Source organism: Sapajus apella, unplaced genomic scaffold (genome assembly GCF_009761245.1).
Source record: "Sapajus apella isolate SASKATOON/1434 unplaced genomic scaffold, GSC_monkey_1.0 scaffold259, whole genome shotgun sequence".
Classification (NCBI taxonomy): Eukaryota; Metazoa; Chordata; class Mammalia; order Primates; family Cebidae; genus Sapajus; species Sapajus apella.
The window spans coordinates 302151-324543 of NW_022437199.1; the positions used below are offsets into that span (position 1 = coordinate 302151).

Sequence of the window (22393 nt, forward strand, 5' to 3'; positions counted from 1 at the left end):
TGTTCACCTAGCTACTGAAATATAATACATAGACTATGTTGAGGTCTCCACTGTAGAATATGCAAGTCAATAAATCAGCAAATAGAATTCACAAAAGGTGATTATTTCTCATTGAAAAAAGTGAGTCATTTACACTTTGTCTTAAAGATTTAAAGCAGGATATTCCAGTTTTAAGAAAAATAAATGGCAACAAAAATTAAACAAATATACTGGTGAGTGCTCTTTTGACGTTAAAAGACCTAGGACAGGCTGACCTTGTTGGCTCACAACTGTAATCCAATCACTTTGACATATCAAGCCAGGTAGATTGTTTGACCCCAAAATTTCAAGACCAGCCTTGGCAGCATGGCAAGCTCTGTCTCTACAAAAAATACAAAAATTAGTCAGGCATAGTGGCACATGCCTATGGTCCCAGCTACTTGGGAGGCTGGTGTGAGAGGATCACTGGAGTTTGGGAAGCTGAGGCTGCAGTGAGCCATGATCATGCCATTGCACTCCAGCCTAAGCAACAGAGTGAGACCTTGTATCAATAAATAAATAAATAAATAACCTAGCACAAATTCTTTTAAGAATGTATATGTGTATATATATATAAATATTTTTTACAAATATATTCCAGTAATATGAAGTTAGCACAATGGAGGCACAGCATTTATAGCTGTCCTGTGCCTTAAGAGACATAAGTCTTGATTGTCTATTCATAGATATTGTATTCATAGGAACAATAACTTTATTCTATTCAATTTAGTAGCAATTTCTGCAGAATGGGTTGCAGTCAGAAAACTGTCAGATATCTTTTGGGTGAGAACTTTGGAATGTTAAAGAAGTCTATTTCTTAAAAATGAATGATGGTCAGGCAGTTGGATACAGCAATTAGGATTTCTGTTTATCATAAGTTTTCTGGGTTGTCTACTAGTTTAGTTACAGAACAGGTCTTTTCTTCCTCTTTGCTGAGTGGAACCTTGGCAGATATACCTTCACTGAGTTTACTGAAAGACTTTTCCACTGAAGTAAGAGTAAAAAGAGAAGAAACAGAATAGAAAATTTTCAATCTTCAGATTTAGTGCTACCAACTCATTAGAAGATCCAGTTTTCAGAATTACTGGAGGAGTAGAGGTGTCTACAGATTCCTGACTAATGTCATCATTAGTTTTCTTTTTTGATTACTCTGTGTAGGAAAGTTATTTTATATAAGAGAGAAAGGATTAGTTATTTTATATAAGAGAGAAACAGCCAGATGTCAGAGAGAAGCAGTTTGACCTCAGAAGGATGGCTTGATGGTGGGACCTCAGAAAAGAGTTTGGCTGGGGACAGCCAAACTCCAAGGGGAAGACCACCTTCCCACTCCACCCCTCTTCCAGCTCTCCATCCCACTGACAGCCATTTCCACCCCTCAATAAAATCCTCCACATTCACCCCCTTCAATTTGTTCACATGACCTGATTCTTCCTGGACACTAAACAAGAACTTGGGTACAAAGAGGGCAGGTCCAAAAGGCTGTCACCCTGACCTTCCACTGAGCTGTTAAACACTTAAGCCATCTGTGGATGAAAAAACTAAAAGAGCTCACTGTAACAACCTCTGGGGCTTTGGGGGTCATGGGAACACCCCAGATGCTGCCATGGGGCAGCACAGAGTTCTACGCCTGCTGGCACCCAGAAGCCCCTGTCCTGACTCCTACACCCACTCACTTTTGAGCTTCACCTCCTATAAGGGATTGAGAGCTGTGAGCTGAATAAACAAGCCAACCCCATTGTGACTCCTGCAAAGGGATAAGGAAACTGTCCCCTTTCATTGCCACTTTTGGCAGGCGCCAATGTCCTTTTGTCTTTTCTGCTTTTTGCAAGGAAAAAATGAAATTGATTTTTATGTAGATTTGAAAACTTCAATCTAAGTTTTAACTCCAAAGTATTTTTCATGTCTCCAAATTTAGCACAAATGGAGTTGTACCAGTCTCTCTCATTCATTCAGGTGTAGGTTTCAGAAGTTTAGTCAATGCACTTTCAGCCATCCTCAGTGCACTGTGTGCCTGATGCTTCCTTCCCAGGTGAGAGTTTGGTCCAGTTCTCAGTACTTACTTTCTTTTAATTTTATTTGAAAGTTTATGATTGAATTTGTAGTCATCTATAAAATGGATGATTCTTTATACAAGAAGTAGCTGCAATTTTATCAATCCCTTCTAAAGGAGTAAAAAGAGCATCATTATACTGTGACTTTTGCCTTTTTTTTTTTCTTTTCTAAGTTTGAGATGATTTAATTTGTGATTCAAAATTGATGAAACAATTAGAGTAATTTCCTTGGAACATCTTACTGATCAGTTTTACATGCCAGACACTTTGATCATCTGCCAGCTTCCATGACATCATTACATAGATCTTTGCTCTCCTCATCCCATTGTTCATATTATTTACTGAGTTATTTGGATAGATACTTATTAAATTTCATAAGTCTCTTTGTTTGGACCCAACAGCTTTGAGATTCTCGGAGTTTCGTGAGGAATCTCTAGTACCATTGCCAAGGACTGAGTCAGGATCTTTTTTTGGAGTGGGGGAGCATATTTATCCTTATCTTTTTGGCTTTGCACTAAGTTCATTTTATCTACATCTCTTCAATGCTAGATTAAGTGTCTATTCCAAATTGCAGTGATGTTATAGCTTCATTAGACATTTTTGGTCAATCGGAGATAGAGGTTTCACTTGCCAGCACGAGCCAGAGCACTGTTCATGATTTCAGCAACACTTTTGGAATTCTCTACATAAGAAGCTGCTCCCCCTCAGATGTAGGCAAGTTCTTGTTGGGCGCTCTGGGACTAGAGGTTCAGAGGCAATGGATCTTTTGTCTTCTTAGATGAATCTGATGGCAAGAGTTTGAAATATGCAGCTTGAGCATTATACTGAACCTCATAAAAGTCAGATAAGGCTTTCTTGTTAGAAATGTTGCATTGGCACTTATGGTTTGCTCCTGCTTTTTCTTATTTGGAAAAAAGAAACCCTGAAAAACCCTTTATTTTCTTTCTCTTTCATAATGTCCAGGTTTTGTGATATTCATTCATCAGAACCCTTTGCTGACATCTATTGTCTGCCTTTTTTTTTGGTTCTGGGTTGCCAACGAACTGTCAAGTAGAGGGCCTCCTGAGCTTGATAATCTATTAGCCATAAGGTTTGTAACAGACACAATTCACATTTGGTACATATAACAGGAGCAGTTTCTGGAAGTGAACAGAATTAACAGATAGACTAACTCACTGTTGTCTCCTGAGTTTTCTTCTTTTTCATTTTCTTGGGATTTTTGTTTGCAAGTAACTATATTGTTATGAAAAAATTTCTGAATTCGGAGACACGGGAGGACAGACAGTAAAAATCAGATACTTAAAAATATTTTATTCCAGTTTCCAAAAGAATCTACTAGATTGTTGATAGTTACAGATAGCCTAAGCGGAAAAAGAAAGAGCTTCATTATACATCCAGAAAATCAAACTCTAAAACAACATCAACAGTATTGCAAACAGCCATAATAAAATTTCTCTCATGAGTTCAACGGGTCCTTAGTAATTGATTCTTGTTCCACTGGGTTGTGGGTTAGCAGTCTCAGGAATTTTGTTTCTCAGCTAAAAAGAGTTTTGGAAATCCTGATTATATCCACTAAAATGGTCTAAACATCACTTAAGCACAGTCACCAGAAGCCTGTCCCTACGAGTCTATAGAGTGTAGATGATTAGAGGCGCCCAGTGCACTCCTTTTCTATGTGGTCGCTGAGATGGTCCTTCTTCAATGAATTCACAAACTCTCACCTCTCTCTGACAAATGTCAAAGCAAAACAAAACTGTGCATGTATGACAGCTACATTTTCGGCCCACTTTACAGAAAATAAAACTGAGGTACAAAAAAGTGGATTTGCTGGCCCAGGGTCCTAGAGAGAATAAGAGCCAGTGATTACCACCAGGTGACCAGTAATCCCATAATCCCTTGGCCTGTGTACTGGCTGCTTTTAGAAAAGTCACTTCCCTTCTGAGCAGACAGAGGAGCCCTTCCAGTCCTAAGAGGCCAAGATTTCATAATTAACCACTTTTCTAACCCCACCTTACATTTTGTAAGCTCAGGGGGCCTGAGGATTTCTTCCCAGATATGGAGAGAATTTAACACTGAGATTATTCCTTATGAAGTGAACTCCAAGGGGCTGGAACAAGACCCCTACTAGCTCTGTGTGTGTGTGTGTGTGTGTGTGTGTGTGTGTGCGCGCGTGTGTGTGTGTGTTTGCTTTTTATATTTATTTATTTTTTAATCCAGAATAAATTGCAAAAAATAATCATCAAGGATATAGGTTCCACACACAATTGCAGGGCGAAGGTAGCCAGGAAGATATGCCTTAGGAAAGTTAAGGCCCCTAGCTTCATTACTACTTTAACAGCTGTATCTGACATAAATAGTTTTATTTTACCATTGTTTCAGATTCCTGTGCCCCATCTACACACATGGCATGGCTGGCTTGCCTTGCAAGGCCTCAGTTGAAGGAACCCATGTACACACAGGCCAGTACAGCACTACTAGGCTAACTAAAAGGATCTCATCCCTGTGTATGGTCTCATTCCAAGTCTCTGGCAGACTCCTTCATTGTGTGTGTGGTGTGCTTCACACAGTATGAGGTAGCACCCCTCCAAGTGGTGGGGTGCTTTTTATAATCATTTTACAACATTTCAAGTGACCTTTTGGCTTAGGGTCAACTGTGCAGCTTGATGGATTTAATGATATTGTGCATACAGGAATAACATGAAGTCCATCCCAGGGTTTCTGCCATGAAGATATTTGATAAAATATTCAGTAGAACCACAGGAAGTTCAATTTCTTTATCATGTTTTACTTTCCATGATGAAAGTAGAGTAACGGAAAAAACAATGTTTTTTTTTAAATTTTAAATGGAGGAAGTGGTGCACTAGCTGTGGCTTTTGTATGCGTGTGTGTGTGTATGTGTGTTTTCTGCAGGGCAGAGGTGGGGTTGGAGGTGAGGGAGACATTCTGGGCTGGTGTGACTCAATAGTTCCCTGTCCTGTCTGTCTCTGCACACTCTCCCATGGCTTCTCCTCCTATACCTCCCTTGTGATCTCTGTGCTCCTGATGGTCAGCTCTCAGACCAGGGCTTAAACAGGGAAGTAGCAGCTTCTCAGTGACTCAGCCCAGTGCCTCCCTGAGGCCAGCTGACCGGGTATTTTCCTGCCTGAAGCCCAGACCTTGTGACCACCCCCAACCCCCATACCATCCCAGAAGTGGCAGCCAAGCTGACTGCTTTCAGAGGGAAGCAACCAACCAGAGATAGGGCTGGGGGCGGGAGCCACTCTTCCCCTTGATTTCAATTAAGTGGAGGTCATAGTGACCTTGGAAGGAGCAATTTTGGTGAAGTGGTAGAAAGAGAAAAACAGACTTATCCCAGTGGGTTCAAGAGAGAATGGGAGGAGAATTAAGTGAGAGGGGGATTATAAAGAACTCTTTTGAAGAGGTGTGATGGAAAAGGAGCACAAAACCAGCTAATAATTGTGATCACTAACATGCAATCATGATGGAAGCCATGTCTCTTTTATCCAAACTATTCTAGACACTGCTTTGCATTGTTTAGAAAGGCCATTTAACTTTTTCCTAGCTTAATTTATTTATGAGTTAAATAAGTCAACTAGAAACCTTTCATTGGTTTATTCCTGCCAGGGGGCCAAGATTGTAGGGAACAGAACACAAGTGAGTTTGGGTGAAATGACTAATGATGAAGAAAAATCTGATATACAAGACATTGTGAAAAAGGCTGGGCCTGGTAGAGGACAACTAAGGCAAGGCTTGATTGAAACGTCCATTGCAAAATTAACACTAAAAAATTATTACAGTGAAAGTAATCTGACCTAACCAACTTCATCTTGCTTCTAACTTCCAAACTGTCTTTGTTCATTCCTGGGTGTAGGCTGAACTAACTTGGGAGAACCTTAGTTTGTAGTTTAACTTTGAAACTATATTAAATTATCCTTAAAAACTCCAATTCCTGAATTCTCAGAGACTGATTTAAGAAATCATAAAACTCTGATCTTCCACATAGCTGGCTCTGCATGAATTACTCTTTCTCTATTGCGATTCCACTGTCTTAATAAATCAGCTCTGTCTAGCCAGTGGGCAAGGTGAACCCAATGGGTGGTTACAATTCTACTGCCCTTCTGCACCTGTCTTCCCATGTCCTCCCCACTTCCTAGTGTCCACTTGGAAACCCTGGTGCTCCTGTAATTGCCTCCCCAAGTATTCAGGGATCAGAGTTTTTAGGATAAGTTAATGGCTAAGGGCCAGTGAGTCAGCAGTGCTGATTGGGTCAGAGATGAAATCCTAGGGAGTTGAAGTTTTCCTCTTATGCTGAGTCAGGTCCTAGGTGGGAGCCACAAGATCAGAGAAGCCAGTTTATGATCTAGGTGGTTTCAGTTTATCATGTGCAAGATCTGGAAAATGTCTCAAGCACTACCTTTAGTTTTAAAATACTGTGCTATTACCAAAAAGAAATAATAATTTGTATCCAAAAAGAAAGAGAGGAGGCTGGGCACTGTGGCTCACGCCTGTAATCCCAACACTTTGGGAGGCCAAGTGGGTGGATCACGAGGTCAAGAGATCGAGACCGTCCTGGCCAACATGGTGAAACCCTGTCTCTACTAAAAGTACAAAAAAGTAGCCGGGAGTGGTGGCATGCACCTATAGTCCCAGCTACTCGGGAGGTTGAGGCAGGAGAATTGCTTGAAACTGGAAAACAGAAGTTGCAGTGAGCCGGGATCACGTCACTACATTCCAGCCTGGCGATAGAGCAAGACTCTGTATCAAAAAAAAAAAAAAAAAAAGAAAGAAAGAAAGAAAGAGAGGAAGTCAAACTGTTTTTAAGTCTCAAGTTACAAAATCAATGTTCAAAAATCACTAGCATTCCTATACACCAACAACGGGCAAGCTGAGAGCCAAATCACAATTGCTACAAAGAAAATAAAATACCTAGGAATACAGCTAACAAGAAAAGTGAAGGGCCTCCTCAAGGAGAACAAGAAATCACTGCTCAAGGAAATCAGAGAAGACACAAACAAATGGAAAAGCATTCCATACTCATGGATGGAAAGACTCAAGATCATGAAAATGGCCATATTGCCCAACACAACTTAGAGATTCAATGCTATTCCCATTAAACTACCATTGTCGTTCTTCACAAAATTAGAAAAACTATTTTAATATTTATGTGAAATCAAAAAAGAGCCTGAATAACCCAGGTAATAATAAGCAAAAACAGCAAAGCCAGAGGCATCACACTACCTAATTTCAAACTATACTACAAGCCTACAGTAACAAAAACAGCATGGTACTTGTACAAAAACAGACACAAAGACAAATGAAACAGAATAGAGAACTCAGAAATAAGACCACACACCTACAACTGTCTGAACTTTGACAAACCTGACAAAAATGAGCAATGGAGAAAGATTTCCCTTATAAATAGTGGCAGGAGAACTGTCTAGCCATATGCAGAAAATTGAAACTGGGCCCCTTCCATATATCATATACAAAAATCAACTCATGATGGATTAAATACTTAAACGTAAAACCCAAAACTATAAAATTCCTAGAAGAAAACCTAGGCAATACCATTCAGGACATAGGCATAGGCAAAGATTTTATGAAGAAGATGCCAAAAGCAATTGCAACAAAAGCAAGGATTGACAAACGGAATCTAATTAAACTAAAGAGCTTTTGCACACCGAAAGAAACTATCATCAGAGTGATAGTAACTTACAACCTACAGAATGGGAGAACATTTTTGCAATCTATTCATCTGACAAAGGTCTAATATCTAGCACTGCAAATAACTTAAACCAATTTACATTAAAAAAAAACAACACTAAAAAGTGGGCAAAGGACATGAGCAGTCACTTCTCAAAAGAAGACATACATGTAGCATGAGATGACCTCACACCCGGCCGCAACCGTCCTGGAGCTGCCCCGCAGGCCTCTGAGACCCTCCTGCGGCACCGTCCTCCTCCACCACCTGCCACCATGGACGTGAATCCCCCGCACTCGGTCCCCTGGCGGCTCCAGCCGCGGGTCACTCTCCGTCAGCTGCAGTCGACTTCGGCAGGTTCAGAGCATCCTGACCCAGGGCAGCAAGTCTCGGCCAGATGGAATTCTCTGCATCCTAGGAATCGATAACAGGTACAGTAAAGGCTGCAGAGATCTGGCAAATTATCTCCTATTTGGTTTGTACAATCCGAATACCAGTGATTTTGAGAAAACGGGATTTTTTGAAGAAGTGCTAGATGATGTAATTATATTAATTAAATCAGATAGTGTCCATCTGTGCTGTAATCCTGTAAACGTTCGCAATCTCTTACCTTATGTGGCACATTGGAGAAATCTGCATTTCCACTGCATGACCGAAAATGAGTATGAAGATGAGGAAGCTGCAGGAGAATTTAAAATTGCCAGCTTTGTGGACATGGTTCGAGACTGTAGCAGAATTGGCATTCCTTACAGCTCCCAAGGTCACTTGCAGATATTTGATATGTTTGTGGTGGAGAAACGGCCAATTGCACAGGCCTTTGAGGGCATTGGAGGGGATGGATATTTTACCATGAAATATGAGTTGCAGGATGAGAGTTTGAATCTATGGAAGGTCTACAACAAGATGGATCCTATGTCTCTGGAAAGCTTGCTTTCAGAAGATTTGGTGGCTTTTGAACATCAGTGGACTAGCTTCTTCGCTAATTTTGACACAGAAATTCCTTTCCTGCTGGAGCTTTCAGAATCTCAGGCAGGTGAGCCATTCAGAAGTTATTTCCGTCATGGCATGATCTCTAGCCATATAACTGAAAACAGCCCTAATCGGCAGCCATTTGCCCTCTTTGGTAATCACTCCACACGAGAAAACCTAAATGCTGGCAACTTTAACGTCCCTTCTGAAGGACACCTGGTATGAAGCACTGGTCCTGGCGGGAGCTTTGCCAAGCACATGGTAGCCCAGTGTGTCTCACCAAAGGGGCCTCTTGCTTGCTCAAGAACATACTTTTTTGGAGCTACTCATATTCCTTACTTGGGTGGTGATAGCCAGCTGCCCAAGAAAACTGAACAAATGACTTTTCTAAGAATAAACCATCTTGAAATCCATCGGGAAAATCATGTGACACCCCAGCTGGTCTGAAGAGTGTTTTTCTCTGGAATTGACATTTAAGCCTGTGGAACAGAGTCAAAGGGTGTGAACACCAGCTGTGCAACCTCAGAAAGGTCCTGCCTAGTGTTGACTTCTCTTCTTTCACATACAGCAAGAAGCCAAAGACAGAAAATAAACTCATTTGTGCTGAAACTAAAAAATTAAAAATTAAAAAAAAAAATTCAGCCAGTATTCCAAAGGTTATAAGATATGCAACTTCCACAATTACTCCTGCAAATAACATCGCTATTGTATACCTGAGATGGCCTTTTGAGATTCCTTTTCATGTTTTTTGCATGTCTGATACCATGGCTCCACCTGGACCTGCCAAGCACACTCCTGTAGCCCCACCTAGAGTGATTCAGCCCACAGCAGGACAGCCCTGACTCCCTGTGATTTCACCTCTGCCCCAAGCAAGTGACAGTAAGCACCTATTACCTGGTCACCCCCACCCCTTCCCACAAACTGCCTTTGAAAAACCCCTAACCTACAAGCTTCAGACAAGATGATTTGCGTACAAACTCTATTTCCCCTGTGGCTTGGCTGGACTTGTGTCTATTACACTCCTTCCCTACTACAATGCCATGGTCTTGCTTTATGCAGCAGGCAGGAAGAACACCTCCAAAGGTTACATCATGAATTATTTCTGGAATATTCCATTTATTATTTTTGGACTACCCATTACTATATTTGACCATACGTAACAAATCCACAGATACAGCAAAACCACAGATAAAAATAAACTACTGTAATTAGAAAAGAAAGTTTCTTTGCAATTATATTTTTATGTTATTCCCTTTTGTGGCAATAGCAAAAAATAATAATGCATTGTAATAAGAGTACTTTGAATCATTCAGTGAGCATTTAAGTGCTTGGTACTGCTTTTGCTCCTGGGAAACAAAACAGACAGGTGTCTCCATTCAATGTGCTTAGCGTGGTGGCGCAGTATGAGTGGACCTGAGGGAGTAAAGGGTGAGATAAATTTGAAATGAGTGGGCATTCACTACAAAACAGAACTTGGGAGGGGCTTGAGGGTATAGAGAAAGTAGAGAAGGGACTTTCTGAAGCGTGGGAGCCGCTTCCATCTCGTCACTCACAGGCCGGGTCTGAGTTGCTTTTGAAAAGCTGTGGAAAGAGTTTGGAAGTGGCTTTTCAGGGAGAAGGAAGTCAAGGAACTTCCAAATAATCTCCTTTTCCAAAAAACCTTATCCCAATTTCCTCTGATACAAAACTTCCTCCTTCGCTAAAACTATCTTGTTTCCTTTCTTTTGCTGGGAAATCCAATATAGCTCCAGTCTTTAACTCCATAGATTTATTAGATAGGGGCATACTAAAATCTTGTATTCTAAGTATTGCAGGGGGTCTGTGAAAGGAAAACGAATCTTGGGATTCCAAAATCATTAAGCCAATGTAAAACTCAAGGTTGGAACTACATCAGGCAAACTTGCCTCCCATTTTAATTCTCAAATAAGATAGCTAAAAACAAAAGAGCTACATAAACTCGCTCACAATTTGCTCACAAGGAAATTTCTCATGGGCCTCAAGGTCTTTACCCCGAAACAGTTCTGTTGAGTTTCACCCTGGCAATGTAAATTCGTAGCTTATCTTCCTGGTGTGGGACTGGAAGTTATCCCTCTGCTCACTCGAGACAAATACATATCTAATTGCTTCCTCTGCCCTATGGTGTATGTAAAAAACAGATTCATTGAGCCAGACTAAATTGTGTAATCAGTGAAAGGCTGCTGAAGGATTCAAAACAATGAAACCTTTTGTGTCTTATCTACCTATATGACCTGGCAGCCTCCATTCCAGCTGTCCCACTTTACCAGACTGAAGCAATGTATGTCTTACACATATTGATTGATGGCTCATGTCTTCCTAAAATGTGTAAAAGCAAGCTGTACTCTCACCGCCTTGGCCATATGTCATCAGGACCTCCTAGGTTGTGTAGCGGGCACATCCTTAACCTTGGCAAAATACACTTTCTAAATTGATGGAAACCTGACTCAGATATTTTTGGTTCAAAGGTCAAATAGCAGAGATATTAAACTGTTATGCTTTCAAAAAACTCAGGAAATTGCTCAAGTGTGTTATCAGAAATGCTGAGAATTTTACTTCTGTTTTTCTCAATTTAATGAATTTTTTGTTTTCATTTACAAAATGGGAAAATTCCCTTATCTCACTTACAGGGCATGGAAAACAAAAATGTGGCTCATTTCTTCAGCTCCTCACTGCGCAAACCCCTACTGGAAGTATGCAGCCAGGCTGCTTGAGGGGCTCCAACCCCATGGCAGCATCTAAGGCTGAGTGTTTACAGCTCCTGAAGCCCCAGTGGGCATGTGTTACTGAATGCTCTTTAGACCCTCTGCCTTATCACAAGGACCAGAAAAATCAGATCACACTTGGGCTTGAAGGATGGGTGCAAGAGTTTTATTGAGTAAAGGTAGTTCTCAATGAGGTGATGTGGGTTGGAGTGGGAAGGTGGTCTTACCCTGGAGTCAGGTTTCCCAGCCTCCAGGCTCTCTTCCAACCAAAATCCCCTTGGTGTCTGTGTTGTTCCACTGTTAATGGCCTGCCAGTGTCTGTTAGTGTGTTCTTCTGCTAGTGTGTTTCCCTCAGCCTCCAGCCTCTTGTGTCTGTGCCAGCCAGAATCTTGGGTTTTTTTGGGCACAAGATGAGGGGCATGATGGGCCAGAGTGGTCTTGGAAAATGCAACATTTGGGTGTGAAAACAGGAGTGCCTGCCTTTACCTTGGTCTGTGGGCAGAGGCCTCAGGGTGGAGTCCTCACCAGGGACCCAGCCCTTCTCTACCCAGCACTTCCCTGCCCCCTCAGTGAGTCATTTATTAAAACAGGAAATAACTTGTTTTTCTTTTTTTTGGGACGGAGTTTCGCTCTTGTTACCCAGGCTGGAGTGCAATGGCGCGATCTCGGCTCACCACAACCTCCGCCTCCTGGGTTCAGGCAATTCTCCTGCCTCAGCTTCCTGAGTAGCTGGGATTACAGGCACGCACCACCATGCCCAGCTAATTTTTTGTATTTTTAGTAGAGACGGGGTTTCACCGTGTTGACCAGGATGGTCTCGATCTCTTGACCTTGTGATCCGCCCGCCTCGGCCTCCCAAAGTGCTGGGATTACAGGCTTGAGCCACCGCGCCCGGCCAATAACTTGTTTTTCACACAGGGCTTTTATCTTTGTCTCCTTGGTGTTATGATAAAATGTTGACTGCAACTTGGATCTTAGCTGCCTCTGCAAGCAGTTTTTACTTCCACCCTTATGATAGCCTTAAAGCAGAACTCAGCACCATTCCCGGCCACCCTAAATATCCATTCACTCCAAAGCGTGAACATCACATATGTGTGTCACAGGAGACGTATGGAGAAACTCAAAAGGCGAGGTTCACTGTGTACCGAATACAGCACTTCTGTCAAAATACCCACCCTATCGCATTTCTTATTTTGTATAGCAGAGCAGCTGTTTTCTTTCTCTGTCTTCTGCCCTCAGGATTTCAGCCTCTGAGATTCCTCTTTTCTCATTTCTGGATCTTCACCAGATTTTTCTAATCTCTTCCTGTTCTCATGAAGACAAAATTAGTTTTCTCAAAAGCTTTGTCTCAATCTTACCCAAAAAGGTACTGATGCCTTTAGATAATATTATACAGATATTCTGTTACTTCGCTTGAGGTCAATGGATATTTGTGGGTAAGGAAAACAATTGTTCTTGGTCAAGCAAGCTATTCATTTTTTTCTTTGAATTCTGATCATTTTTAGTTCAACAATTTAAAGACGTCATTTAGATTACAAGTCATGTATTTACTCAAGTGAGTTCATTAGCATTTTTCCTTTCACTGGAGTTCTTTCTTTTGGTTATTTTTAGAGATTCAAACATATTAAATTCACGGAAGCATATGTTTGGATTAGACTTTCCACTTAATCAGTGAGGAAGGCCTGAAACTGGGAAAACAATGGCTCACATCCTTTACAGTTGCCAATATATTTTTTTAAGGTTTTAAGATCTTTAACAGGGGCACGTAGGATCTGTCAGCTATTTACGCATGCATTTATCAAACTTCTTAAAATTAACAATATATTACTTATGAAAGCAAGAATTGTCTTTTTCATTGCTGTGCTGCAGTGCTTAACATGTAATATGTGTTCCATAAAACATTTTTTGAGCAACTGAACTTCTTCTCTCTGAAACCCATTCTGCCAGCTAACTAATGTCAGCATAGGTGGGGCCACTTGACAGTTGTATACTGATGATAACCGTGACTTCCTTTAGAGGAAACATGATTCACCACCATGTGGAATTGTCACCCAGAAGAGTTTTTTTTAATTGAGATCAAATCATTATAACATAAAATTATCTAGTTTGAAATGAAAATACAGTGGCATTTACTGCATTCACAACATTGTGCAACTCTACCTCTACCTAATTCCAAAACGTTTTCATCCCCCCGGAGGAAACCCCATACTCATTAAGCAGTTACTCCTCATTCCCCACCTCCACCCCCAGCCCCTGTGAACCACCAACCTACATTTCTGTCTATGAATTAATTTATTCTGGGTATTTCATATACATGGATTCATGCAAATGTGACCTTTGGTTTGGCTTCTTTAACTTAGCATGATATTTTCAGAGGTTAACCAACAGGTATCAGTACTGCATGTTTTTAATGGCTGAATGATATTGCAACTCCAGAATAGTTTTTGCTTTTGTTTCTGCTTGTTGCCACAGAGTCGTTGACCAATTTTTATGTTAATTTTATGCCTTGCTCAAGGTATAGCAAGAACAAAAAGAGAAGAAAAAAAAACCAGAAGAATCAGAACCAGGAAGAGAAGTCCCTTCCTTCCACAATGTCCCTCACCTGTCCTCTGCTCACAAGCTTAACATCAACTCACTACAAAGGGAAAAGCTTAAATATTCTAGCCTATTAATCCAGGGCAGGTAATGAAAACATGGCTTAAAGCTGAGAAAAACTACACTGATACCTGGCTCAGGGAAAGACTGACTGCCCTACATCAGAAGGAAGACTTCTCTGAAGAGAAAACATTTTAATTATGAGCTGAACAATTAAGGACATCCAGTCTTTCATATTACCAGAGCACAGTCGTGACACAGATGCCAATACCATTTTATGCGATATTGAAAATCTAGCTTTAACATTTTTTTCATCATTTGGGTATACCTGTTGTACACAAATGGTAATGAGGCGTAATTTTCAGGTTGTCAGTGATTGCTCAAAAACTTTGCTATCTTGTCATTCAATCTTTTTCTGCCATTACAGTCAATCACAAAAACAAAACAAAATTGTAGACACTGAGAGAATCATAGGAGTTCTATCTTTTCTTGGCCACCACATTCCATAGGATGAAGATGAAGATTTTGCATTCTTCAATTTCTACATTAAAAACCTTACTGTCAACAGAAGCTATTATTTCATCATTTTTCCATTGGCATATAAAAGTAGCCTTCATAGCACCAATTAGGGCCAACATTAGATACATATTTTTTTAAATTTCTCCCTTATTTTTGCTTTTACCAAATAATCTCCTGAAGATCATAGTAAATATAATAATATATTCTCCATGTTTTTAGAGTGATGTCCTTGACACTCGCCAAAGTAATCCATAGCTCAGGTTCAGTGGTTGTGTTATACCCACTTTGTAAGTTCTTCAGATAGTTACTTTTCTCTTCTTTTTTTTTTCCTTATAATCTTCTATCCCTCCTAGTAGATAAAATGTCTGTTCAGGCTGTTATAAAAAAAATTGCCATAAACCAGGTGGCTTATAAACAACAAACATTTATTTCTCACAGTGCTGGGCTTGGGAAGTCCAAGATCAAGGTGCTGACAGATTCAGTGTTTGGCAAGGGCCCACTCCTCATAGATAGTGGCTAATCACTGTTCTCACATGGTGAAAGGGACAAGGCTGCTTTCTGTAGCCTTTTTTATAAGGGCACTAATCCCAATCATGATGGCTCAGCTCTTAGACCTAATCACCTTCTAAAGGCCTCACCTCTTAATATTGTGAATCAAAAATATCTGAGACATGTGTTAATCCATTTAGAAAGTTTATTTTGCCCAAGTTAAGGATGTGTCCACAACACAACCTCAGGAGGTCCTAGTAACATGTGCCCAAGTTGGTTGAGGTAGTTTACTTTTATACATTTTAGAGAGACATAAGGAATTAGCTAATGTGTATAAGATATACATTGGTTCAGTCCAGAAAGTCAGGATGACTCAAAGGGGAGCAGGGAATAACGGGATTCCAAATCAGGTGTAGATAAGAGACAAACGGTCGCATTCTTTTGAGTCTTTGATCATCCTTTTACTGATATACAACTTACACATGAGAGATAAGTAGAAGAATAGTCACTTATGGTTCAGTTTGGCTCAGTAAATCTGCAATTTTACATTAAAAATAGGGCAGAGGAAGCAACCAAATATGCATTTGTCACAGGTGAGCAGAGAGATGTCTTAGAGTTCTGTCCGTTGTCCCACACCTGTGAAGATAAGCTATAAATTTACATTGCCAGTGTGAAATTCAACAGAACTGATTTAGGATAAAAATATTGAGACCCACAAGGAATTTCCTAGTGGGTAAATTGTGAGGAAGGAATATAGATTTTTTTAAATCTTTGTAGCTATCTTATTTAGAAATAAAATCAGAGACAAGTTTCCCTGATGCAATTCCCAACTTGACTTTTTCCTTTTGGTTCAGTGATTTGAAAATCCTGAGCTTTATTTTCCTTTCATGATACTATTACAATGAGTATTAGATTTCAACATAGGAAATTTTGTGAGAACACAAACTCACTCTGTCCTCATTTTGTGAGGACACATCTCATTCAGATGAGAGAACAAATATTCGAGTTTTTCCATTAGTTATCCATAGCTCAATCTCTTTATATTTGTTAACTCTTCATCTCTCCATTTTACATTTTGAGTGGTATCTTAACCTACCCTGCTACTTCACTCTTCTATTTGTCAGTTGTGTGCACATTCAACAATAATTTTTGTTTTTGAGATTACAATCAGATTCTTTTTTATACTGTTTTTTGCCTGTGTAATACAATCGTCATTTTGTGGGAATTTGCTCAGGGTGGTGGCAAAAATATTAAGGAAAAAATCGTAGAGGAAGTTATAAAATATAGTCTCAAACCCTTTTGGAAGGCCTAAGGTTTTTTTCATAGTTTCAGTAAAAGTTTCAGCTGAAGGCAGCCTAAATCCCCTTTACATATAGTTAATTAAAAATAAAAAAGCCAATAGCTAGGTTATGCTGGGAAATTTTATCTAAATAACTTGTTTACTCATGTGTTCTTAAAACTAACCTTTAAGCCAGATGGCCTTCTCAGGAGGAGGCCAACCAGGGATATTACCCACTAATGGTGTTTGCTTTGGGCATCAAAACCTATGCTTTAATCTTTTAAACTCTAGTGATGTTAAATCAAGCCTTTGTCAATTACACTTTACTAAATAAATGTGAGTTTCACTGGCTAGTGAGAGCTGGCAGCTGCTATTTGTTTATAGTAGGCCTGAGTTTGTTCCCACTCTGAATGTCAGGGTCTTTATTAAGCTGCTCTGCTGAGAACAGGAATATGTAAGTCTAGGGAACCAAAGGCCATGGACCTCATAATAGGAACCAGCTGAGGTTTCAGATCACCAGTTGCTGTGTCATCTGGAGTTACTTAATCCCTAGTCTTGACCTAGACATCTTAATATGGAAACACTGGATTGTAAACAATTACATTAGAGAAAGATTTAAAAGAGAAACTGAATGAACAGATTCTTGCATTTGAAAAGATAACATGAAACTTAATTTATATTCATTTTTTTCCCTCAGAACAGAATGGGTGAGACTGCAAACATTCTAAAAGGTGTGAGGTGCTATCTAATTGTGGTTTAAATTTGCATTTCCCTAAATGATAAGTGATAGTGACCATTTTTTCTTTTTCTATATCATTTGGCCATTTGTATTTCCTCTTTTGAGAAAGGTCTATTCAGGTGCTTTGCCTGTTTTTTAATCAGGTTATTTGTTTTCTTGCTTTTGGGTTGTTTGAGTTTCTTATATAGTTTGAATATTAACCCCTTGTTGAATGGGTAGTTGGGGACCAAAGTAAAACTTCTTTCCCCCTCTGAAGTTTTGCTAAAAATCAACTGACAGAAGGCAGATTTATAGGACAAATGACATATAAATCTGTTACCGTGCATGGAGAGAATCACAGAGTGATCACCCCACCATGCAGTAGATATAGATGGTTGTATACACTTGATCTTAAGGGAAAGGGAGATGGGAAAGTGTGGATAATTTTGGGGTGATAGTAAATAATTTGAGGAGAACTTAATGGGGTGAAGATCATACAAATGGCCTGGTATTGGGCTTGCAGAGGAGGCAATGTTTTGTGACAAAAATCTATCCATGTGTGTTAAGAGACTTCAGTCTTTTTTCCTGCAATATGACTTTAGTTAATGAAAACACATGGAAGCACCAGAAGTAACTGTTTTCTTATTTGGTGAGTCTGAAATTAAGGCAGGTAAAGGAACTTCAGAAACCAACTTCCTTCTGTGCTTTGGGAAGGACAGAGGATTGAGAAACAGGGGTTGAGGAGGAGGTCAGAGAGACCTTGAGGCTTCATCATCTCTGCCTGTCAAGTCACTATATTTTAGGGTATCCATTTCTGAACCTGAACAATAGTTAGGAAATATCTTCTCCCAAACTGCAGGTTTTCTCTTTACTCTATTGTTTCCTTTGCTGTGAAGAAAATTTTTTTGTTTTTTGCAGTTTTATTTGTAAATTTTCACTGTTGTTGCATCTGCTTTAGAGGTCAAATCCAAGAAATTATTGCCCAGACCAAGTGTGGACCTTTTTCCCTGTGTTTTCTTTTAGGAGTTTTACAGTTTAAGTTTTTAATCAATTTTCAGTTGGTTTTTACATATGGTGTGAAATAAGTGTCCAATTTTATTCTTCTGCATATGAATATACAATTTTCCTAACACCATTCATTGAAAAGACTTTTCTCCCCATTGGGTATTCAACCACCAGGGACTAGGGGTGGGAAATATGGAGATTTTCCCCATATGTCACAGGGTAGCAGGATTCAGTTAGGAGGAATAAGCTTCTGAGATCTATTGCACAGCATAGTGACTGTAGTTAAAAATAGCATATGATATCTTTCAAAATTGCCAAGAGAATAAATTTCAAATGTTCTTACCACAGAAAATGATAAATATGTGAGATGATTAAATGTTAATTAGCTCGATTTAATCATTCCATAGTGTACACATATATCAGAACATCACATTGTATTCCATTATTATATACAGTTATTTGTCAGTTAAAATCAAAAAATAAATAAAAAATGTCTTTTAAAAATGCAAATAGCAATTGTAGATAGCAATTTATCATGTATCTCCCAGTGTGCTTCTTTTTAATTGTATATATTTAATGTGCATAATGTGATGTTTTTATGTATGTATGTGTAGTGAAGTAATTACTACACTTAATCTAATTAACATAAGCTTCATCTCACATACTTACCTTTCTTTCTGTTTGCGTGTGTGTGTGTGGTAAGAGCATCTAAAATCTACTGTCATCAGGTTTTCAGTACACAATGCAAGATGATATAGTCCTTATGCTGTACATTAGATATTTAGACATACTCATCCTTTGTAATTGCAACTGTGTGTCTTTTGACCTGTGTCTCTCCATTTTTCTTATCTCTGGTAACCACCATTCCACTCTATTTCTATGTATTTGGGTTTTTTTTAAGTTTCACATATAAGTGAGATTATGGAACTTTTTTCTGTGTCTAGCTTATTTCACTTAATATAATTCCCTATAGTTTTATTCATGTTGTTTCAAATAACAGGATTTCTTTTTACAAGGCTGAATAATATTCTATAATATATATAATATGTGTGTATCTTTATCCATTTATCTGTTGTCACTTCAGTTAGTTCTATATCTTGGCTATTATGAATAACAGTGGGTTATAATAAACAGGAGTACAGATATCATTATGAGGTAGAGATTTCATTTCCTTTGGGTATATATCTGGAAAAGGGATTGCTGGTTGATATGGTAGTTCTCTTTTTAATTTCTTTAGGAACCTCCGTGTTGTTTTCTCTAATGGCTGCACCAAACTGTTCCCACCAACTGTGTACAAGCATTCCCCTTTCTTCACACTCTCGCCAATGCTTGTTACTTCTTGTCTTTTGATATAGCCATCTGATATGGGTTTCGTTGAGTCCCCACCAAAATTTCACCTTGAATTGTAGTAATCCCCGCATGCCAAGGACAGGGCCAGGAGGAGATAATTGCATCATGGGGGCAATTTTCTCCATCTGTTCTTGTCTCATGATATCTGATGGTTTCATAAATGGGAATTCCTGTGCACAAGTCCTCCTGCCTGCCACCATATAAGACATAGCTTTGCTTTTCATTTGCCTTCTGCCATGATTGTAAGACCTCTTCAGCCATGTGAAACTGTGAGTCAAGTAAGCCTCTTTTCTTTATAAATTACCCAGTCTTGGGTATGTCATTAGCAGTGTGAGAACAGATAATATTAGCAGTGTGAAAACAGATAATATTTTCTTATGGTTTTGATTTGTATTTTCCTGGTTATTACTGACATCAAGCACATTTTCATATACCTGTTGGTATATAAAATAAATTCTTTGCTCATTTTTAAATGGGGTTACCAGTCCCAATGTGCTTCTAAAGATTAGTTGGGGCTTTGCTATATCATCTGGACATATGTGTCTGGTTTGGAACAAATCCACTTCCTCTCTGTGTAGTACCTGGCACTACTGGCACCTTTGTCATTCAAATAGGCACACTCTCCTCCTCCCATGATAGGAAACCTGCAACAGAAGCAGAATCAGTTGGCCACTAAACATTTCTTCAAAAGCAGAGAGAACGAAGATAAGGGAATGAGAAAACTAACATTAATTCAGTCTCTAAAAGTAATATGCATTATACATATTATCTCTTTAATGTTCATAATTACCATTTAATAATTATCTTCTGTTATAGTCAAGGAAACTGAATTCCTCAAGGATGTATAGCAAGTAAAACCAGGATTTATACCAGGCCCATGAGACTGCTACGCCTAGTTCCATTTTCTTCCTTTTGGAAAGGGAGCAAGTAAAGAAAGGCTGCACTATTACAGACAATTTTGTTGTGATGGTGGTGGTGTGCTTAAGTCCTGATTTTCTTCTTGTGTATTGGTGATTAATTAGTTAATGGGCTTTGCTTAGCAGAAGATGTTATAAATCACCTATAGGAACAGTGCAAAGTCATGAATCAAACTTGTATCATGTCTGTAAGCATATTATTTCCACTATATCCAAAGCTTCAGCTTCTTACGGGAGAAGGCTGACACTTTTTTTCTTTACACAGTTTCCCAGTATTTTGCTTCCTTAAATAACTGAAGACTCAGCACCTGTTTCTAAAAACCATGCTTGATTTTATTTCTCCTACTTCCCTGGTGGTTTTAGTACTAAAACTGCAGTGCTATTCAGCTGAATTAAGATGGCCTGGCACAGATATTTTAGATCAGAGTTTGCATTATAAATTTTTCCTCTTTGCTCATTGGAATCACTATGGTCTATGATATGATTTGCTAATTGTTAAAACATGCTAAACCTTAATCATATAATATTTTACATTTTTTAAAGTAACGATCAGTTTCCAAAAACTGGTTATTTAACAATATATTTGATCCTTAAAATATTTTGAGAGGCTGGGCATGGTGGCCCACATTTGTAATTCCAACATTTGGAAGGTCAAGGCGGGAGGATTACTTGAGCTCAGGAGTTTAAGATGAGCCAAGGCAATATAGTGAGATCCCGTCTCTGCTAAATAAATAGCCAAGCATAGTGTCACATGCCTGTAATTCCAGTTACTCAGGAGGCTGAGCTGGAAGGAACACTTGAGCCCAGGAAGTCAAGGCTGCAGTGAGCCATGATGCTATCACTGCATTCCAGCCTGGGTAACAGAGTGAGACTCTATCTCTCAAAAACACAACAAACAAAAACGCATTTCTAGAAATAGGTAGAGAAAATTTACTACTTCAGTATTGTAAAACAAGAAATAAAAGTTAATTCCAAATATTTATGAAGCAGTCACCCTGTGCTAGGCAGTGTAGATAAAACAGTGTATAAATGTACATGTTCTCTGATTTCTAAAACTTATCTTCCTATCCAAGGTCAAAAGTTAATGAGAAAAAACTCATTTCAAACCTGCCAATTTCCAGTCTGGGGCCTTTTTTATTAAATACTCAGTTATATTTCCAATACTGATGAATGCATTATAATAAAGCAGCTTTTCAAAACTCATCTCTCAGACAAACGTTGAGTCAAATTTTGGGAATCCAATTTTCACAGCATTATCTCAAACCTCTTTATTAATCTAAAGATTCTATGAATATACAATTGAGATTAAATTTTCTAGTGCCAAACTTTACCCATTTAAAAATTTTTAAACTATTGTCTTATTTTAAATAATAGATATAATTACTGCCACTCATAATCTTTCTCTGATACATCATAATCTCTGTTCCTCACATCAACACTGTGAGATCAGGAGGACAAGTACAGATAAATTTTGTTGTGGAGATAAGGAACAGACTTAAAGATATTGTATTGTGTGCTTTGAAATGAAAGTCTTCAAAAATGACATAGATAAACCTGGAGCCAGGCTCACAGTCAGTCTACCTCACCACAACAGCTTTTGGGCTAATTTGAGGAACTTGTGAAACCTTTGCAACATACAAGTTGGCACCACCTTCTTTTATAACTAATATTAAAATTAGAATTTTTAAAGCATGTAACTAGAGAACACTTTAGGTTTCATGCAAAGTAAATTCAAATACAAATATCACTGCCATATTTTTCAGAACTTACAATCTTGTCCATTCAGTACCGTTTGTCCATTTCCATGGTTGGTCTTGTTCTCTGCTCAAACCAATCCAATGGTCAGATGGGCCCTTATATCTCAACAGGAAATTCTTTCAGAAAACACAGAGATGATATTCATTAATCTAACATAACCCATCCTCTCCTAGAAATGTTGCTGCTATGCTATATTCTTAACTACTCATAATTTTCTTCTTTTTTATTTTGTTTTGTTTAGTAATACATAAAGAATAGGTATGCTATATTATCATACATACCAAAAGAAGATAATTTAAAACTG

The 22393-nt window shown here is 38.9% G+C and overlaps 1 protein-coding gene across 4 annotated transcripts in view; it reads right to left on the minus strand.

The window, feature by feature from the left end:
• Nucleotides 1–19283: 19283 nt before the first annotated feature.
• The window catches only part of CLEC2D (C-type lectin domain family 2 member D), a 37084-nt gene continuing 33974 nt past the window's right edge, over nt 19284–22393 (minus strand). For 2 of the 4 annotated variants that reach the window (XM_032271889.1, XM_032271888.1), the window contains 2 exons: nt 22102–22205; nt 19284–20058 (listed from right to left, as the gene is read on the minus strand). In XM_032271889.1, the coding sequence (XP_032127780.1) occupies nt 19935–20058; nt 22102–22205 (228 nt within the window). In that variant the 3' untranslated portion in view covers nt 19284–19934. Of the gene's footprint in view, nt 20059–21070; nt 21995–22101; nt 22206–22393 lie in introns of those variants that run through there. The other 2 variants (XM_032271891.1, XM_032271890.1) reach the window with 2 other exon arrangements.